Source organism: Jaculus jaculus, chromosome 5 (assembly GCF_020740685.1).
Source record: "Jaculus jaculus isolate mJacJac1 chromosome 5, mJacJac1.mat.Y.cur, whole genome shotgun sequence".
In the NCBI taxonomy this organism is placed as follows: domain Eukaryota; kingdom Metazoa; phylum Chordata; class Mammalia; order Rodentia; family Dipodidae; genus Jaculus; species Jaculus jaculus.
In genome coordinates, this window is record NC_059106.1 from 25,110,360 (window position 1) to 25,129,852 (window position 19,493).

Sequence of the window (19,493 nt, forward strand, 5' to 3'; positions counted from 1 at the left end):
CTCTCCCTCTCTCTACTCTACTCTCAAATAAATATTTTTTTGTTTTATTCTTGTTTGCTTTTTTTTAAAAAAAAATAAACATTTTCTTTATTTCATTTATTTATTTGAGACAGAGAGAGGGAGAGATAGAGAGAGTGAGAATGGGCACACCAGGGCCTCCAGCCACTGCAAAGGAACTCCAGATTCATGCGCCACCATGTGCATCTGGCTTATGTGGGACCTGGAGAATTGAACCTGGGTCCTTAGGCTTCTCAGGCATATGCCTTAACCGCTAAGCCATCTCTTCAGCCCTGTTTTTGTTTGCTTTTTCAAAAATACTTTATTTGAGAGAGAGAATGGGCATGGCAGGACCTCCAGCTACTGCAAATGAACTCCAGAAGTATGCACCACCTTGTATGCCTGGCTTATGTGGATCCTGGGGAATTGAACCTGGGTCCTATGGGCTTTACAAGCAAGTGCCTTAACTGCTAAGCCATCTCTCCAGGCCTTGTTTGTTTTTTTTAAAGGTAGGGTCTCACTCTAGCCCAGACCGACCTGACACTCACTCTGTAGTTCCAGACTGGCCTTGAACTCACAGTGACCCTCCTATCTCTGTCTCCCAAGTGATGAGATTAAAGGTGTGTGCCACCATGCCTAGCAAATATTTTTTTAAAAAATAGGTAATATGAATTTTCATAATAGATTCAAACTAATTTTATGGCCTGAAAGTGCCTGATCTTGTCTCATCTCATAATAAATCTCATCTCTGCCTCTCTCTTTTTTTTTTTTTTTTGGTTTTTTGAGGTAGGGTTTCACTCTAGCCCAGGCTGACCTGGAATTCACTATGGAGTCTCAGGGTGGCCTCGAACTCATGGCAATCCTCCTACTTCTGCCTCCCAAGTGCTGGGATTAAAGGCATGTGCCACCACGCCCAGCTAAATCTCATCTCTTAATAGGGTCAATCTAATACATTAAGGAATATTACTTTGGAGATTGGAAAGATGGCTTAATGGTTAAAAGTACTTGCTTACAAAACCTGATGACCTGGGTTTAATTCCCCAGTACCCATATAAAGCCAGATGTGGGGGCTGGAGAGATGGCTTAGCAGTTAAGTGCTTGCCTGTGAAGCCTAAGGACCTATTCCCCAGGACCCACAGCAGCCAGATACACAAGGTGACACATGCATCTGGAATTCACAGGTGCATGCGTGCACAACCCACACACACACGTTTATGCACTCACACACAAAAAGTTACAAATGTAATTTGCAGTTATTGCTTACATTAGATCTCTATTGGGCAGAACTTAGTCCAAAGGGTGTCTCTCAACCAGAGATGACTTTAGGACCCCTTAGGATAAAAGCAATATCTTGTTGTCACAACTTGGGGAGGAACATTACTGTTGTCTAGCAGATTCAGCTAAACATCCTATAAGCCCAGAACTGTTCCTCACAGCAGAGAAGCACACGCTCCAGGAAGGCAGGCTCAAGCCCGTCTAGAAGTAAACAGTCCATAGAATCTACAATGTCAACAATCATTGCTTTTTCTGTTTCTTTATTCCTTTTTTATTTTTTGAGGCCAGGTCACTCTAGCCCAGGCTGGCCTTGAACTCACAACAATCCCCTTATCTCAGCCTCCCAAGGACTAGGATTGAAGGTGTGTACTACCATACCCAGCCTCAATTTTCTTTTTTGTTGCTTTGTTTTATTGTACATTAAAAAAATTTATTATTGAAGTTTTTTGTTTATTTTTATTTATTTATTTGAAAGCGACAGAGAGAGGGGGGTGGGGGGAGAATGGGCGCACCATGGCCTCCAGCCACTGCAAATGAACTCCAGACACGTGCGCCCCCTTGTGCATCTGGCTAATGTGGGTCCTGGGGAATCAAGCCTCGAACCAGGGTCCTTGGCTTCATAGGCAAGTGCTTAACCACTAAGCAATCTCTCCAGCCCCAAAATATTTTATTATTTATTAGAGACAGAGAGAGAGAGGAGAATGAATGGGTACACCAGGGCCTCTAGCCACTGTAAACAAACTCCAGATGCATGTGCCACCATGTGCATCTGGCTTACATGGGACCTGAAGAATCAAACCTGGGTCCTTAGGCTTCACAGGCAAGTGTCTTAACCACTAAGCCATTTCTCTAGCCTTGTTGTGCATTTTAATGCTAGGAAGTGAACCCTGACTCATCTTTTTTTTGTCATTTTTGTTTGTGTTTTGAGACATGGTCTCAGGTAAGTCAGGCTGGCTTTGAACTTTCTATTTAGCCAAGGAGGGCGTCCACCTTCTGAGTGCTGAGATTACAGGTGTACACTACCATGCCTGGTTCCTGTGGTGCTGAGGCTCAGGCCCAGGGCTTCGTGCATGCTAGGCAAGCGAACTACCAATTGAGCCACATCCCCAACCCCAGGATTCCTGGTTCTGACAGAGCTGCCCTGCTCTCGCCCAGAAGTCTCTGCAAATTGCCCTGGGTGGAGGTGGCCATCTGCACTTTGGCACAGTGCCTTCCCAGCAGTGCCAAACAAGAGCCTTGTTATCTGATTCACACCTCCTTCTGCAAACGTCCCCAGTCACAGGTGCCAGCCTCTGGGTGGGATGGGGGAGGCATGCTGCTCCTCTTTCCTCAGGGACAGGAACAGCTGCTGCAGAGCCCGTGGGTAATCCAGGCGGAGACTTCTGGCAGGCCTCTCCCCCAGGATGGAACGCATGTATCTCACATGTCTCTCCCAATGTAGCTCCACATCCTGGGGAAATGGGCGTCATTGCATCCGTGTTGCCCATGAGAAATCCTGAGCTGCAAGGTTCAATGACCTGTTCAAACCTGCCAGGCTAGGGGCCAGTAGAGCCAGGACCAGGGTGGTGAAAATGGGCTAGAGAAGCCAGGCCCTGTCAGCTGCTCCTGACTGATAGGAGAAGCCAGAAAGGAGTTAAAATAATTGATGGAAGGTATTGGCATCCGGTACTTGCCAGTCAAAGAACCAAGCCAGATCATCTTCCAGTGACAGTCAACAAGACCTCTTCGTATATTCTGGGCTACAGATTAACTGTTTGGTTGCTCCTCACCCAGAAGCAGAAGAAAGAACTTTGTGTTAAAATAATAATAATAATAATAAAATAATAATCTGGGTGTAGTGGCACATGCCTTTAATCCCAGCCCTTGGGAGGCAGAGGTAGGAGAATCACCATGAGTTCTAGGCCACCATGAGACGACACAGTGAATTCCAGGTCACCCTGGGCTAGAGTGAGGCTTTATCTTGAAAAACCAAAAAATAAAATAGAAGATGAAATGCAAATGCAGGCCCAGAGACTTGGGAGTGTGAAGTGGCCAAGAGAAGTCAGGGCACAGACAGCAACAACTTAAGATGAACAATTGGGATTACACAAACTCACCGTGGCTTCCACTTTTACATGGAGTCTGAGGATATAAGCTTGCATTCGGGCTTGCATGAAACCCACTGAGCCATCATCACTCAGCTCCCTGTCTTCTGAAGCCTGTGCGTGTATATATCTGCTGTATGCAGCTATGTCTGTGTATGAGCATACATATGTGTGCAGGTGCATGTGCACATGCTTGAATGGGGCCAGAGATCAACATCAACATCTTTCTTAAAGCTTCTATTTTAAAAAAGTATTTGGGGGGCTAGAGAGATGGTTTAGCAATTAAGGTGTGTGCCTGTGAAGCCTAAGGACCCAGGTTTGACACCCCAGACCCACGTAAGGCAGATGTGCAAGTTGGCACATGTGTCTGGAGTATAGAAGAGGCCCTGACATGCTCATTCTCCCTCCCTCCCTCCCTCCCTCCCTCTCTCTCTCTTTCTCTCTCTCTCTCCCTTCCTCTCCTCTCTCCCAAATGCAGTGACTAGAGGATCTGGCACACCAATTCTCTCTGTCTCTCTCTCTCTACACACACACACACACACACACACACACACATATATATGCATACACACATTCAATGGGTGGTATACGTTTAATCCCAGCAATTGGGAGGTAGAAGGATTGCCATGAGTTCAAGGCCACTCTGAGACTACATAGTGAATTCTAGGTCAGCCTGGACAAGACCCTACCTCAAACAAAACAAAAACAAAAATTATTTATTTATTTATTTATATATTTATTTATAAATAGAGGGAGGGGGAGGAGGGGCAGGGTGCTCCAGGAACTCCAGCTTCCACTTTTTAAAAATATTTCTTTAGTTATGAAATAGAATATGGGCTTGAGCAGTCCTCTTACAGCTGCAAATTAACTCTGGCTGTGTGCACCACTTTGTGAGTCCAGCTTTATGTGGCTCCAGGGAAATCAAATCCAGGCCAGAGGCTTTGCAAGCAAGCACATTTAACCCTTTAAACACTGAGCCATTTTCCTAACTTCCTGATCTAATTTATTCATTATTTTGGTTTTTCAGGGTAGAGTCTCATTCTCATCCAGGCTGACCTGGACTTCACCCTGTAGTCTCACTGTGGCGTTGAACTCATGGTGATCCTCTTACCTCTGCTTCATGAGTGCTGGGATCAAAAGCCTGTGCCATCACACCTGGCCAATCTCATTCTTTTTTGAAGAAGCATCTTGCGCTGAACCTAATGTTCACTGATCCAGCTAGACTGGCTGATCAGCATGCCCCAGGGAGCCTCCGGCCTCCACCTCCCCAGCCTTGGGACTGCAGGTGTGTGCCACCATGCCTGCCTTTTCCTGAGCCCCAGGGGTTCCCTGTCTCTGCCTCCCCAGTGCTAGGATTACCAGTGGGCATCACCATGGCTGGCACTTTATGTGGGTGATCCAAATTCAGGTCCTTGCACTCTCACAGCAAGCACTTTACCAACTGAGCCATTTCCACAGCCCCACTTCCTCCCTTCTGTTCCATCCAGGACCCCCAGCTCATGGAATGGTGCCACCTACATTTAGGGTGAAACTTCCTACCTCTATTAACTTAATCTAGAAAAGCTATCACAGACAAACCAGAGGTTTCTCCCCACCCACAGTTATTCTAAATCCACAAAATTGTCAGTCAAACTGAACTATCACACTTATCTATAGCTTCTTCTGGACTTCCTACTTACATAGACATGTCATTCACAAAGTCAGAATTGTATTTCTTTTTAAAAATATTTTATTTGGAAGCCGGGTGTGGTGGTGCATGCCTTGAATCCCAGCACTCGGGAGGTAGAGGCAGGAGAATCACCATGAGTTCAAGGCCACCCTGAGATTACAAAGTAAATTCCAGATCAATCTGGACAAGAGTGAAACCCTACCTCAAAAAACCAAAAATAAATAAAGAAAGAAAATATTTTATTTGGGCTGGAGAGATGCTTAGTGGGTAAGGCACTTGCCTGTGAAGTCTAAGGACCCAGGTTCGATTCTCCAGGTCCCATGTAAGCTACATGTGCACATAGTGGTACATGAGTCTGGAGTTCGTTTGCAGTGGCTAGAGGTCCTGGCATGCTCATCCTCACTCTCTCTGTCTCTAATAAATTAATAAAATAAATCTTTAAAAAATTAAAAAATATATATATTTTATTTATTTCAAAGAGTGGTGGGGGGCAGGCAGAGAATGAGTACACCAGGGCCATTGCAACGAACTCCAGACAATGTGCCGCATTGTACATCTGGCTTTACACGTGTAATAGGGAATCAAACCTGGGTCCTTTGGCTTTGTGGGCAAGCACTTTAACTGCTAAGCCATCTCTCCAGCCCCAGAATTGTATTCTTCATTTCCAATCCTTATGCTCTTAATCCCCTGTCACTTGCCCTTGTATACTGGTGAGGGCATGCAGCATGACGCTAGCAGAGAGAGCCTCTCAGCATCTCGTCCTAAGTGTGATATTGCCCTAGCTTTTTCACTCCTCCTCCTCCTCTTCCTTCTTCTTCTTCTTTTTTTTTGGGGGGGGGAGGGTCTTGCTCTACCCCAGGCTGACCTGGAATTCACTATGTAGTCTCAGAGTGGCCTCAAACTCACAGCAATCCTTCTACCTCTGCCTCTTGAGTGCTGGGATTAAAGGCATGTATCACCATGCCTGGCTCAACCTAGCTTTTTCATAAGTGTCCACCATTGAATTAACAAAGATTCTTTCTATTTTGAATGACTGTTGAATTTAATCAAATGTAGTTTTTGAATCTATTAGCAAAACGGTGGGTTTTCTTCAATACTCCATGTGATCAAATTCATTCATTGAATTTCTATGCTAATCATGCATCTCATCTGGAGTTCATTTGCAGTGGATGGAAGCCCTGGCACATCCATTCTCTCTCTCTCTCACTCTAGCCCAGGCTGACCTGGAATTCACTATGGAGTCTCAGGGTGGCCTCGAACTCACAGCGATCCTCCTACCTCTGCCTCTTGAGTGCTGAGATTAAAGGCATGTGCCACCATGCCTGGCTAAAATATTTTTTTAAATATATTTTATGGGGCTGGAGAGATGGCTTAGCAGTTAAGTGCTTGCCTGTGAAGCCTAAGGACCCCGGTTTGAGGCTCAATTCCCTAGGACTCACATTAGCCAGATGCACAAGGGGGCACACGCATCTGGAGTTTGTTTGCTGTGGCTGGAGGCCCTGGCCTGCCCATTCATTCTCAATCTTTCTCTCTCTGCCTCTTTCTGTCTGTTGCTCTCAAATAAATAAATAAAGATGATTTATTTTTATTTCTTTATTTATTTGAGAAAGAGAGAATGGCATGCCAGTGCCTCCAGCTACTGCAAATGAACTCCAGACACATGCGCCCCCTGTGCATCTGGCTTACATGGGTACTGGGGAATTGAACCAGGATCCTTAAGCTTCACAGGCAAGTGCCTTAACTGCTAAGCCATTTCCCCAGCCCAAATAAAAGAGTTTTAAAAACACCTTTTTTTTTTCTGTCCTCTTCTTCCCCCTCTTCTTCTCTTCATTTTTTTTTTTTCAAAGTAGGGTTTCACTACAGTCCACTCTAGCAGATTTGAGAAGGAATGTTTTTTTTTTCTGCTACCGAATATGAACCCCTGACCCCCTATCTAAGTCTCTCAGAAATCCCTTTCTGAGAGTTAGAGGTGCAGCTCAATGGTAAAACATGTGCCTAGTGCATACATAGTTCAATAGCCAGTCATATTAACGATACAAATGAGGGGCTGGAGAGATGGCTCCCGAGTTAAGGCACTTGCCTACAAAGCCTAACGACCCTGGATTGATTCCTCAGTACCTATATAAAGCCGGATGCACAATGTGGCACATTCATCTGGAGTTCATTTGCAGGAGCTAAAGGTCCTGGCACACCTACTCTTTCTCTGTCTGTCTCTCTCCTCTCTTTTTACCTCTGCTTGGAAATTTTTTTTTTTTTAAGTGAGGGGGCTGGAGAGATGGCTTAGAGGTTAAGGTGTTTGCCTGCAAGGCCAAAGGATCCTGGTTTGATTCTCCAGGACCCACGTAAGCCAGCTGCACAAGGGGGTGCATGCATATGGAGTTTGTTTTTAGTGGCTGGAGGCCCTGGTGTGCCCATTCTCTCTCTCTCTCTGCCTCTAATCTCTCTATAAAATAAATAAATAAAATATATTTTTAAAAATGAGGAGAGGAGCCAAGCGTGGTGATGAAAGCCTTAAGAACAGCACCTGCGGGCAGGAGAGATGGCTTAGCGGTTAAGGCGCTTGCCTGCGAAGCCTAGGAACCAGGTTCAATTATCCAGGTCCCACGTTAGCCTGATGCACACTGCGGCGCATACATCTGGAGTTCAGCTGCAGTGGCTAGAGGCCCTGGCGTGCCCACTGTCTTTCTCCCTCTCCCTCTGTATTTACTAAATAAATAAAATGATAAGAACAGCACTTGGGAAGCAGAGGCTGGAGGACTGCTGGGAGTTCAAGGCCAACCTGGGACAACAGAGTGAGTTCCAGGTCAGCCTGGGCTACAGCAAGACCCTACCTTGAAAAACAAAAACAAGCAAACAGCTGCTTCCCATGCTGCCTCTGCATGTCCTCGGCAGAACTTGGTTCCACAGGGACACGAGAGTCCGAAGCTGGGTGTGCAGCAGGGGGAGGGGCGGTGCCAGGCGGGGACAGCCAGGAAGCAAGCCGAGCCTCTGATCTCTCTCTGTCCTCTGTGGCCATCATCCCAGACACGCCCTTTGTGAGTGGGTCTCTTTTGGGTCCTCATACCTATACCTCACTCCTAAATCTTAGACTTGGTAGACCTCTCTGTACCAATGCAATTTGGACATCAGAATATCTTCTTTTGGCCTTTATTTGGAAGGAAAAACAAGCAGAAGAGAAATGAATTGTGTAGGAACAGAAGCCAAAGGGGACAAAAGGCCCAAACTGCCAAGCTCATATTAGTCCATTTTCTGCCACTATAACAGAACACCAGAGGCTTAGCAATTTATAAGGAATAAAGATGTATTTGTCACAGCTCTGGAGGCTGGCAAGACCAAGAGCTGCTGCTGTCTGTGGTGGGAGACTGTGCTGGCTCATGCCAGAGGAGGTTCACATGGTGAGCATGTGCCAGATAGCAAGAGACTGGCAGCTACAAATCTATTCTCTCTCTCACCAGGGGCCCACTCCTAAGCTAGCTGGTCCCAGCCAGATAAGGGCATGACTCCATCCACAGGGCCAAGCCCTCAAGACTTGATCAGGACCCAAGCATCTGTAAAGAACCCACCTGTCAGCGCTATTGCCATGGCAACTTTCCGACCTGAGCTTTGGGTGGGTGGGGGGGACATTCGTACCCTAGTAGGGCACGTGAAAAGTGACACTGCAAAGGAGAGCTTCCTGGGCCTGTCCTCCCCCCCATAATGACTCAGGATCCTGTGGTTGGCTGTCCCTCCAGTGACAGGCCTGTGCGAACATGATGTCTCAGGCAGGATGGCATTGTTTGGGTGGGATTCACAGATGTATCCCTCTCACCAGTATGTAAGTTTCCATAAAACTTATTATTTATTTATTTTAGAATTTTATTTATTTACTTGAGAGAAAGCAGGGGAGACAGAGAGAGGGAGAGAGAATAAGCACGCCAGGGCCTCTAGCCACTGCAAACAAACTCCAGATGCATGTGCCACCTTATGCATCTGGCTTACATGGGTCCTGAGGAATTGAATCTGGATCTTTAGGCTTCACAGGCAAGCACCTTAACTGCCAAGCTATCTCTCCATTCCTATTATTTACTTATTCACTGGTTTTGGTTTTCTGAGGTAGGGTCTCACTCTAGCCCAGGCCCTCTTTTATTTATTTTTGAGTCAGGGTCTCATGTGGCCCAGGCTGACCTCAAATTTGTGATGTAGTGGAGGATGACTGACTTTCCATCTTCCTGCCTCAACCTCCCCAGTGCTGGGATTACAAGTGTGCCCCACCTCACCCATTTTATGTGGTACCAGAGGCAGACGGACAGAGGCTCAGAGAAGAGACAGAAGGCAAGACTCTGATTCTGTCCAGAGCTGGATTCCTGGATTTGAATCCCAACTCTGGCTCTTATTAGCTGTGTGACCCCAAGCAAGTCACTCAACCTTGCTGGGCCTGGTTCCTGTCTGTAGCATGGGCATAACCACAGGACCGGCTGAGGGCCTGGTGTTGGCAGATGGCTCCGTGGAATAAAGCTGCACAGGAACATGCGGGTCACTAGGAACTGTTTTGGACACTGTCAGGGATTTACCACCTCCAGGAGGTGCCTGAGGGCCTGAGGAGGTGGCCTTGGACCTTGGCTTGGCTGGCAGCAGGTTCCATAGGAGAACGTGATATGGATGCATTCATTCCAGTGCCTTTTCTCCTCTCCCTCCTCCTTTTGAATATGTATGTGTGTGGGTGTAAGTGTGCATGAATGTGTGTGAAGGCCAGAGGTCTTGAGGCAAAGTCTTTGGAGCTGGAGCTCACGGATTCAGCCAGACGAGCTAGTCACCAAGTTCCAGGGATCTTCCTGTCTCTTCCTTCCCAGTGCTGGGATTACAGGTGCACGCCACCACGTCAGAGCTGAGGATCAGAACTCGGGTTCCTATGCTCGACCCTCAATGCCTTTTCAATACCCAATCCTGGATTAGATGGCCACTCACATGACCTTTATCCACTCGTGCTCGGAGCCTCCCAAGCATGAGTTAATAAACACTGGGGGACTCGGAGGCCAGGGAGGTTGGGGCTCAGCAAGCACAGGGAGAAGGAGCACTCTGGCCATGGGTTCTGGAGGTGTGTCTGACTGTGACTATGCTGGGTTCCCCTTTGAACAGGCACCTATTTCTCTCTTTCCCTTGTCTTAGTTGGGGCACTTAGTTAGCTGGTTGCCATAGTTACCCCTAACATCAAGCAAAGCATGCCTTAGTCTGGGTTTGTGCAGTCCGGCCACAGACTTGGGGACTCCAGAGCTGGAGAAGAACCCTCCAGAGAGTTCCTTGAGATGCGATCCCGCAGCAGCCCTCACTAACAGCGGGGCACTTGCTTGAAACGAGCATTTACTGGCTGGCCTGATGATTAAGTAGAGGAAGTGCTTGCTGCACAAGTGTATTTGAGTTCAGAACGCCGGCACCCGTGGAAAGCTGGCTGCTGTTGTGCCAGCATCTGTAATCCCAGAGTGCGGACAGGGACAGGGAGGCAGGGACAGAGGGCCTGGGAGGTCAGGGGCCGGCTAGCAAGGTCAACATAGCAGTGAAAGAGAGAACCTGCCTCAAACCAGACGGCAGGTGAGGACCGGCAGCGGAAGTGGTCCTCTGACCTCCACACGTGTGCAGTGGCGTGCAGGCACTCACACTCACCATATGAACACGCGCACAGATTCATACCCCAAATAAGCAAAACCACACTTTCAGGCCCATCTCAGCACTACTTAAATGGGGAGTCCCCGGGGCTGGAGGGCAGTCCCCCAGAGTTCTAATGAGCACACAGATGAGAATATCTAGGTAATTGCAGAGAGGGCAGATGGACCAATGAAGTGTGGGGAGTTCCTAGGCTGACAGTCAGGAGCCTGGGGCTGGCCCCAACTCCACTTGTCATTGTGTAACCGGGCCTTTCCCTGCACCTCTGTTCCCTCATCTGGAACTGGAATAGGACAACAGTTCCCTGATCTGGAAGCATGCATGAAGTAACACACAAGAATTCTTCCTAAGCACTGGGCTGCAGAGATGGCTCAGTGGATCAAACACAGGCTGTGCCAGCCTGATGGCCTGAGTGTGGCTCTCCAGGACCCACATAGAGCTGGATGCCACAGCAACCCCAGCATGCCTACGGTGCAGTGGGAGGGGGAGATGGAGAGTCCTAGAAGCCCGAGGGCCAGCTAGCTTGGTGGAGCCACCAGTGAACAAGAGACCCTGCCTCAAAGAAGGCAGAAGGCATGGAGCCAGGTCTGAAGTTGTCCTCTGACTTCCACAGTGTGCAATGGCGCACCCTCACTTGCGCTCACACTCACACTCACTCACATGTACAAACACAACACACTCGACACACAACACACTAAAAGTGGAAGAGCCATGGAGGAAGAAACCTGATGTCAACCTTTCACACACGTGCACCCATACCTACACAACACACACATATGTGCCCCAGGAGGCACCAGATGCCTCACGAAGGGTGTGACTGCTGTGTCCCCCCACACTGTCAATGTAAGGAGGTCAAGAGCAGGGAGAGGTGCTCACCTCGGGACCCAGCAGCTTCTGAGTCCTGTAATTTCCTGAGACTTCCTACCCAACCGAGTGGAAAGGCCCATCAACCCCACACAGCCAAGAATGGCTGGAGTCCTTGTCCCCCAACCTCCTCATGGCCAGTGACCCTCTTAGAAAGGGCAAGTACTTCCTGGCAGCCCTCAGGGAAGGAACAGCGATGGCACCAGGGTTAGAGAACCAAATATAGACAACGGAACTGCTGGCCTTGCCTGAACCAGTCGGTCCCCCTGGGGCTTTTCCATATTTGCTAATGAATAATCGACTCTGATGGAGCCCAGTATGTGTGAGAGGGGTGCAGGTGACATCACCGTCCCATGCACTCCGGTCTACAGTGGGGGTAGAGTAGGTGAGCATCGGGCCAGGCGCAGTCACCCCACTTGGTTAGCTGCTTCACTTAACTTGGCCTCTAAGTTTTCACAGCAACTCTACCAGGTAATTTTCTTTTGCCCTTCCCTCCTCCCTTTGCTTTCCTTTTTCTATTTTTTGTGTGTGTATGAAGGTCAGAGAACCCTTGGTGTGGCTCCTCAGGAATGCTATCACCTGTTTCGAATCAGGGTCTCAATGGCCTGGAGCTCATCAACGAGGCTAGAGGCCCAGGGATTACCTGTTTCTGCCTCCCCAGTGCTGGGACCACATACCTGGCATTTTTACATGGGTGCTGGGGATTGAACTCAGGTCCTCATGCTTGCAAGGCAAACACTCACTTTACAGAGTTATCTTCTTAGTGCCTGACCTTCTTTTCTTAGTCTAGCCCAAGTTGGCCTCGAACTCACAGCCTCTTGAGTGCTATTAGTCACTATATCTGGCTTTAAAAATTGTATTCATTTGCAATGAGGGGGCAAGTAGTATGAATATGGGCATGGAACTCCTGATGAACGCAGCAGTTTGTGCATCCGGCTTTACGTGGGTACTGGGAAATAAAAGCCAGGTCATTAGGCTTTGCAGGCAAGCACCTTAACTGTTGAGCCATCTCTCAGGCCCCCTTTTATTTTGATGCATGATTAATTGATTTTCATGCGCGTGAGCATGCCACAGTGTGTGTGCATGTGGAGGTCAGAGGACTTCAAGCGTTGGTCCTTTCCTTCTACATTGAGGCAGGGGCTCTCATTCATCACTGTGTTCACCAGTCTAGCTGGGCCAACGTTTCAGGCTGATTCTTCAGTCTGCATCCCTGCTCCTGCATAGGCACACTGCGATTACAGATGCCAGTGCTGTTGCATTTGGCTTCTGTGTGGGTTCTGGGGATCTGAATTCAGGCACCCATGTTCATGCAGTAATACTTTATTCACGGAGCCATCTCCACAGTAACCAACTTGTTCTTGAGACATGGTCTATGCTGCCCAAGTTGTGCTTGGATTCATGACCCTCCGATCTCAGCCTCTCAAGTGCTGGGATAACAGGCATGCACCATTGTGCCTGGCTCACTATGTAGTTGCAGAGAGGGGGAGAGAGAGAGAGAGAGAGAATAGGGCACACCAGGGACTCTAGCCTCTGCAAGCAAACTCCAGATGCATGTGCGCCCTTGTGCATCTGGCTTACATGGGTACTGGGTGATCAAACCTGGGTCCTCTGGCTTTACAGGCAAGTAAGTGCTTTAACCGTGAAGCCTTTTTTTTTTTTTTTTTTAGGTAGGGTCTTGTTTTAGCTCAGGCTGACCTAAAATTTACTATGTAGTCTTAGGGTGGCATCAAACTGACAGCGATCCCCTCCTACCTCACCTCCCAAGTGCTTGGATTAAAGGCACGGACCACCACACCTGACTTTTTTTTTTTGTTCATTTATTTATTTATTTATTTGAGAGCGACAGACACAGAGAGAAAGACAGATAGAGGGAGAGAGAGAGAATGGGCGCACCAGGGCTTCCAGCCACTGCAAACGAACTCCAGACGCGTGCGCCCCCTTGTGCATCTGGCTAACGTGGGACCTGGGGAACCGAGCCTCGAACCGGGGTCCTTAGGCTTCACAGGCAAGCGCTTAACCGCTAAGCCATCTCTCCAGCCCCTGACTTTTTTTTTGACCATGTAGCTAGCTCTCGATCCAACTTATAAGTGTAAAGAGTGCTCATGTAACGCCAGATGCACAAAGTAGCATAAGCATCTGGAGTTCATTTGCAGTGGCAGGAAGCTCTGTTGCACCCAATTCTCTCCCCTTCTCTTTCACAAATGTTTAACTGTTTTAAAGAACAAGGCAGGAAGCAAAGTGGGTCTGCCCAAAAGGAGGAGATGGAGCTGGGCCTCAAACCTATGTATGTGTGATGGTGCACTCATACACAGGCAGGAGGTGGGGCCACAGGGAAAACGGGAAGGCCTTGGGGCCATGGAGCCTGAGATGCACTATGCAACACAATGCAAGCTTCTCAAACGGGGGTCTACCCACACCCCGAGTAAAGGGAATTCCACACATGCTGAAAACCATCCATGAACTTTTAGGACACCACACCATTTTTGTGACAATATCACAAAAATAATAGTCATAGAAGGGCCAAATTCTGTTAAGAATTCACGTGTGGCAGACCTCTAATCTAGAAAGTTACAACTCGGAGAGTGGTTTAGTTGGTGCAGAATCCTGGAGCTGGGATTCCAGACACCATGGAGGGGATGGTGGCGCAAGGGGCTTGAACTTCAGACCTCTGAAATGTACATTTAAAATGGCCAAGATGGCAAATGCTACCTTATTTTGCCATGATTTTAATTTTAAAAAGCCCATTCTTTTTGAAGTAGGGTCTCATTCTAGCCTAAGCTGACCTAAAACTCACAGCACTCCTCCTACCTCTGCCTCCTGAGTGCTGAGATTAAATGCGTGTGCCACCACACTCAGGAGAGACACAGAGAGAGAATGGGTGCACCAGGGCCTCTAAGCACTACAAACCAACTCCAGACACATACACTACCTTGGACATCTGGCTTTATAGGTACTGGGAAATCAAACCTGGGTCCTTAGGATTCGCAGGCAAGCACCTTAATCAATAAGCCGTCCCTCCAGCTCCCAAAAATCTATCTATCTATATATTTTTGGCTTTTTGAGGAAGGGTCTCACTTGAGCTCAGGCTGACCTGGAATGCACTATGTAGTCTCAGGGTGGCCTTGAACTCACGATAATCCTATCTCTGCCTCCTGAGTGCTGGGATTAAAGGTGTGAATCACCACGCCCAGCTCCAAAATCAAATTTTTTTAAAAGGTCTCAGAACAGGGGAGATGCTCAGTGGGTAAAGAAACTGCTTGATGTGAAAGTATGAAGGCCCAAGTTTGATCTCCAACACCCACATAAAATGCCAGATGTTATGGCACATGATGATAGTCCTAGTGCTGAGGAGGCAGAGAAAGGGAATCTTTGGAGCTCGCTGGCTAGCCAATCTAACGGAACAGGTTAATTCTAGCTCCACTGTAAGACCCTGCCTGTCTCAAAGAATTAAGGTGGAGAGCACCTGATGAAGTACCCCAATATTGCCTTGTGAGTCTCTACACACATGCACACCTGCACATGTATATACCTGCACATGTATATGTACACAGACACATGCAAAAAAAGACAGCTTCATCCAGGTGTGGTGGCGTACCCCTTTAATCCCAGCACTTGGGAGGCAGAGGTTGGAGGATCACCGTGAGTTCGAGGCCACCCTGAGACTCCATAGTGAATTCCAGGTCAGCCTGGGCTAGAGTGAAACCTTACCTCGAAAAACCAAAAGACAGCTTCAATGAAGTGAACATGGAGCCCTCAACGCTGTGCCTTCGTTCCTCCCAAGGCCGCGCTCCTGGAACCCCAGATCCAACAGCCAGAGGACATAATGGTAGTGTAGAGATCCACCAGCTCTGGGTCTAGATTTTGTTTCCAATGATTCCAGAAGGTTCTGTTCTCAGTGCCTGACTGAAAAAAGGGACCTACAGAGCAAGGTGCACGGCGGAGGCTCCAGTTTTGGAGTGGAGGGCAGCAGTTTTCAGACGCTCTCCCTGCAACCTTCCCCCTCCAAGTGGCAGCAATTTCCAGGGAATGCAGGGTGTGTGGTAAAGTTCCTGATGAGTTCTCTCTTGTGTGTGTGTGTGGTGTGTATTCACGTGCGTGTCATCAGAGGTTGACATCAGGTGTCCCCTTGAGCATTCCCTATTTCCTGAGGCAGGGTCTCTCATTTAAACCCAGAGGTCACTGATCAGCTGATGGCACTGGGGATCCAGTTCCTACTTCTACAGTGCTGGGGTCACATTGATGGGGTGTGGGAATCGGAACTCAGGTCCTCATGTTTGCGCTGCAAGCACCTTGCCCAGCCCCTGGTGTGATCTCTTTATGTCTTAATGAGGCAGAACTCAGCTTCTTTGCAACCTTGGGAACGTAGCTGGTTGTGATGGTGGGACGATGACTCATGCAGCTCCAACACAAGAAACTGAATTAAGTTTCATTTATTCTAGGGCAAACTCAAAAGGGTTTCTTTTTTTCTTTTTTTGATTTTCTTTTTTAGCAAATCCTAGCACATTATTAACAAAAAAAAACTGTACATTTGCCATGATATACCTGGAAGTGAAACAAATAAGATATAAATACAGATATGGATGTAACATGAAAAAGCCTAAAAAAAAAAAAAACCCAAAAAAACAAAACAAACCATACCCAACTTGGGGTATGGGGACCATGCGTGTGAACACAGCGCCAACCAAACTATTTTGTTGGCTGATATTTTTCAGAGCATTTTGTTTCCATTTCCAAACATTGTTAGCAGAGTCTTGTAGGGTTCTACAAAGTTCTTATTTGCTGTCCTTTAAAAGTATGTTTCAATAAGTGTGGCAGGGAAATAAACAGGTTTCTGAAACAAAACTGGTCATGTTACCTGCAGAGGGTGTTGGTAAGCTAGTAGTGAGCCACAGATAAGGCAGGCCTGGGCGAAGGCAGGCACCGGGCCGAGGAGCGCTCGGTGCACTTGAAGACAGTCCCGTGCCGTGAGGGCCAGCCGCACCTGTCGGACCACGGCTGAGGCCATGAGAGGGAGGCAGCAGCTTGACAGGAAGCAGGAAGGCAGATGAGCAGCCCCCCGGAACAGGGTAAGGGTTCTGAGGCCCTGGACAGTCAGGTAGATAGGGAGGTGGAGGCAAGGCCAGGCAGCTGTTGGGGTTCAGAGGGAGGTGGTGGGCGCAGCCGCCCTCTGTGAGGTGGCGGCGGCATGCGAGTCTCCTTGGGGTGGCGGGCAGCGGTTTTCAGATTGAGCCCAAGAGACCTGTTTGGTGATTGTATCTCTCTCTATTTGGGAGATTGAAGGAGGGCAAATGACATTCAAGGCTAGCCCTTTGTGAGTACTGTGAAGACATCAGGCAATGTTCCCAAACCAGTCAATTTTACTGGGTACCATGGCAACCATCTGGAAGCCAGAGAACTCTACTGAAGGGTCTAAGTGCATAAGAGAACTCCTAAGTAACCTGGCTGGGATGCATAGCTCTGCAACAGACCTCAAGACTTACGGACCCTTGTAGAGTGTAAGGAAGAAAATTTCAATGATGAACTATTAACAATAGTTGATACCAAAGGAAGGCCTGGTCTTGGCTTTTTGTTTTGTTTTGTTTTGTTTTTCGAGGTAGGGTCTCACTCTAGTCCAGGCTGACCTGGAATTCACTATGAAGTCTCAGGATGGCCTCAAACTCAGTGATCCTCCCACCTCAGATTAAAGGTGTGTGCCACCACGCCTAGTTGGTCTTGGCTTTTTTGAGCCAGTCAGTCACATAAACCCCTTGAAGGTCCTGGATAAGCAGCAGTGGGGCATTCAAACATGCCTACCTGGATGCTTGAGGGAGCTTCATTTTCAGTGCCTGTCCCCAAATACAGTATCCTACAATTTCCCCACCTTACCCAGAGGGTCAGAAAAGGGGCACTGGAGTCAAGAGGTAAGAAGTTGGGTGCTGCAGCCTCTAATGAAGTTCTATCAGGCCACAATGAACAAGCCAGTGCCTGAACCAAGTCATTAGAAAAGAAGCCTTTTGCTAGGCGTGGTGGCCCATACCTCTAATTCTAGCACTCAGGAGTTGAGTTCAAGACCAGCCTGGGTTAAAAAGTATGACAATGTCTCCAAAAAAAAAAAAAAGAGCTTTTTCCTAGTGGAAAAATCATTTCAATAAATGTTCATTAGAGGTAAGTGACAACAGAAGTTGCATGATTCCATCAAGACTTGTCATTTGGCTTAAAATGTATTTAGTCAACCCTACATCTTGTTACTGTCTTTGAATCAATGGGATTTCCAAGGGGACGAAATAAAAGCCAGTGGGATGGCTTCTCAGGGAAGGAAACAGCCTGTAGGAGAGTGTCTAGCCCTGGTGTTCTACGGTCTATCATTCATCATGGTCATCCTTTCCTTAAGTAATGACCCGACATCAACACAGGAAGAAGCCCTTCAACTCACAGAATTATAGACAATGATGGGGACATCTGTTTTTCTGTGCCTTTTTTGATTAAGAAACCCAAATTCAAGAGAGATGCCACAACTGAGATGGTGAATCTGTTGTTTCCCAGATGAAGAACATTCTAGAACTGAGTGGCTTAGGTAAAGCCTGGGGAAAGGAGATAGGGTGCTAAATCTAAGCCACCAATCTGGCATCCTGGGTGAGGCCATGATACAGTAAGTAGCATCTCCCTAGGTCTTCAGCAGGGAGAGAGACATTTCTATCTGCTGGGTGCCCAGACAAGCTATCTTGGAAAGATTATAAATTAATTGGATGCTTGCTTCTAGACTGAAAAGAATTATTTTTCAATGTTATCTCTGGAGTAGGGACTCTGTCTGTGAGCATGCATGATTCCATACCCAAAGCCAGGGCACCTGGGTCCTGTCTGTGCATGAGGAGCAAATTCCAAGCATTTGTTTCAAGGAAACTCCGGGCTGGTCTCCTCTTCTTGCCCAAGACTTGAATCCCACTTTTAGAAGTCTCAATACCTAACTTGAAAGACACAGACCTTTTGCAGTGCAGGCTGGGAAGAGAAGGGTGGTGCTTTGCCCCACTCAGATCATTAAGGAACATTAAGTGTGAAAAACACAAAGGAATGCCCACCCCAACTCCCAATCCATATTAACTGGAGAAAAATGCTACTGGGCACCAAGCGCTGGCTAGAGAGTTCTGGTTTCTGTGAGCTGTGCCCCCAACACAGGGCCTGGTGAACTCAGCAGGCAGGACAAGACATATGTGAGTATGGCTCTTTGTGTCTCATTCATTCCTCTCATTTCTATGAAGATTGTGATACAGGCCTTGCTTCCATTACATTCAATACCAGTAAGATTCTACACAAAAGCTGGAAGGGACCAAAATACTGATTGTAATAAATACATGTGGCCTCCTTGCACTTCACTGGGCAGCCGATCGGGAGGATGGGGGTTCCGAGGCACCACCGATGACGTCTGGTCTGCACAGACTGGCGCTGCCACTAACTGTGTGTGGACACGTCAGACGAGGAGCTGCTGTTGCTGTTGGTAGTCTGGGCCCTCTTTATGTACAAGTTTAGTAGCTTCATCTGCAGAGAGAAGACACAAATGACTGAGCTGTAGGGCAACAGCAGAAAGCAGGGGCAGGCCAACGACCTAGGTGACAAATCAGAAGCAGAGAGCACTCTTCACCCCTGGCTGGGGGCTCATTTCATGTATGCATGTACATTCCTTTGTAAATACATGCATATATATAATTCATTCATGTGTGTGTGTGAATGCCATGTGTAGATGCCAGGGTGTGCGTGTGGTGGTCAGAGGACAACTTTTGGGTTAGTCTTGTCTTATTTGAGGCAGGATCTGTAGTTGTTGCTCATTGCTCCATTTGCCAGGCTGGCTGGTCCCCAAACTTCCAGGAAGTTCTAATAGCTCTGTCTCCCATCTTGCCTTAGTATACTGGGATTACAGAAGCTCACCACTGCTTCCAGCTGTCACCTGGGTTTTGGGGATGTGAACTCATGGATTCATGTTTGTGTAACAGTGC

General features: G+C 47.8%; 1 protein-coding gene across 45 annotated transcripts in view; it reads right to left on the reverse strand.

Moving 5' to 3' along the window:
* Nucleotides 1-15,941: 15,941 nt before the first annotated feature.
* Clasp1 (cytoplasmic linker associated protein 1) overlaps nucleotides 15,942-19,493 on the reverse strand; it is a 263,726-nt gene continuing 260,174 nt past the window's right edge. For all 45 annotated transcript variants that reach the window (XM_045150081.1, XM_045150066.1, XM_045150080.1 and 42 more), the window contains one exon: nucleotides 15,942-19,038. In XM_045150081.1, the coding sequence (XP_045006016.1) occupies nucleotides 18,952-19,038 (87 nt within the window). In that variant the 3' untranslated portion in view covers nucleotides 15,942-18,951. The remainder of the gene's footprint in view (nucleotides 19,039-19,493) is intronic.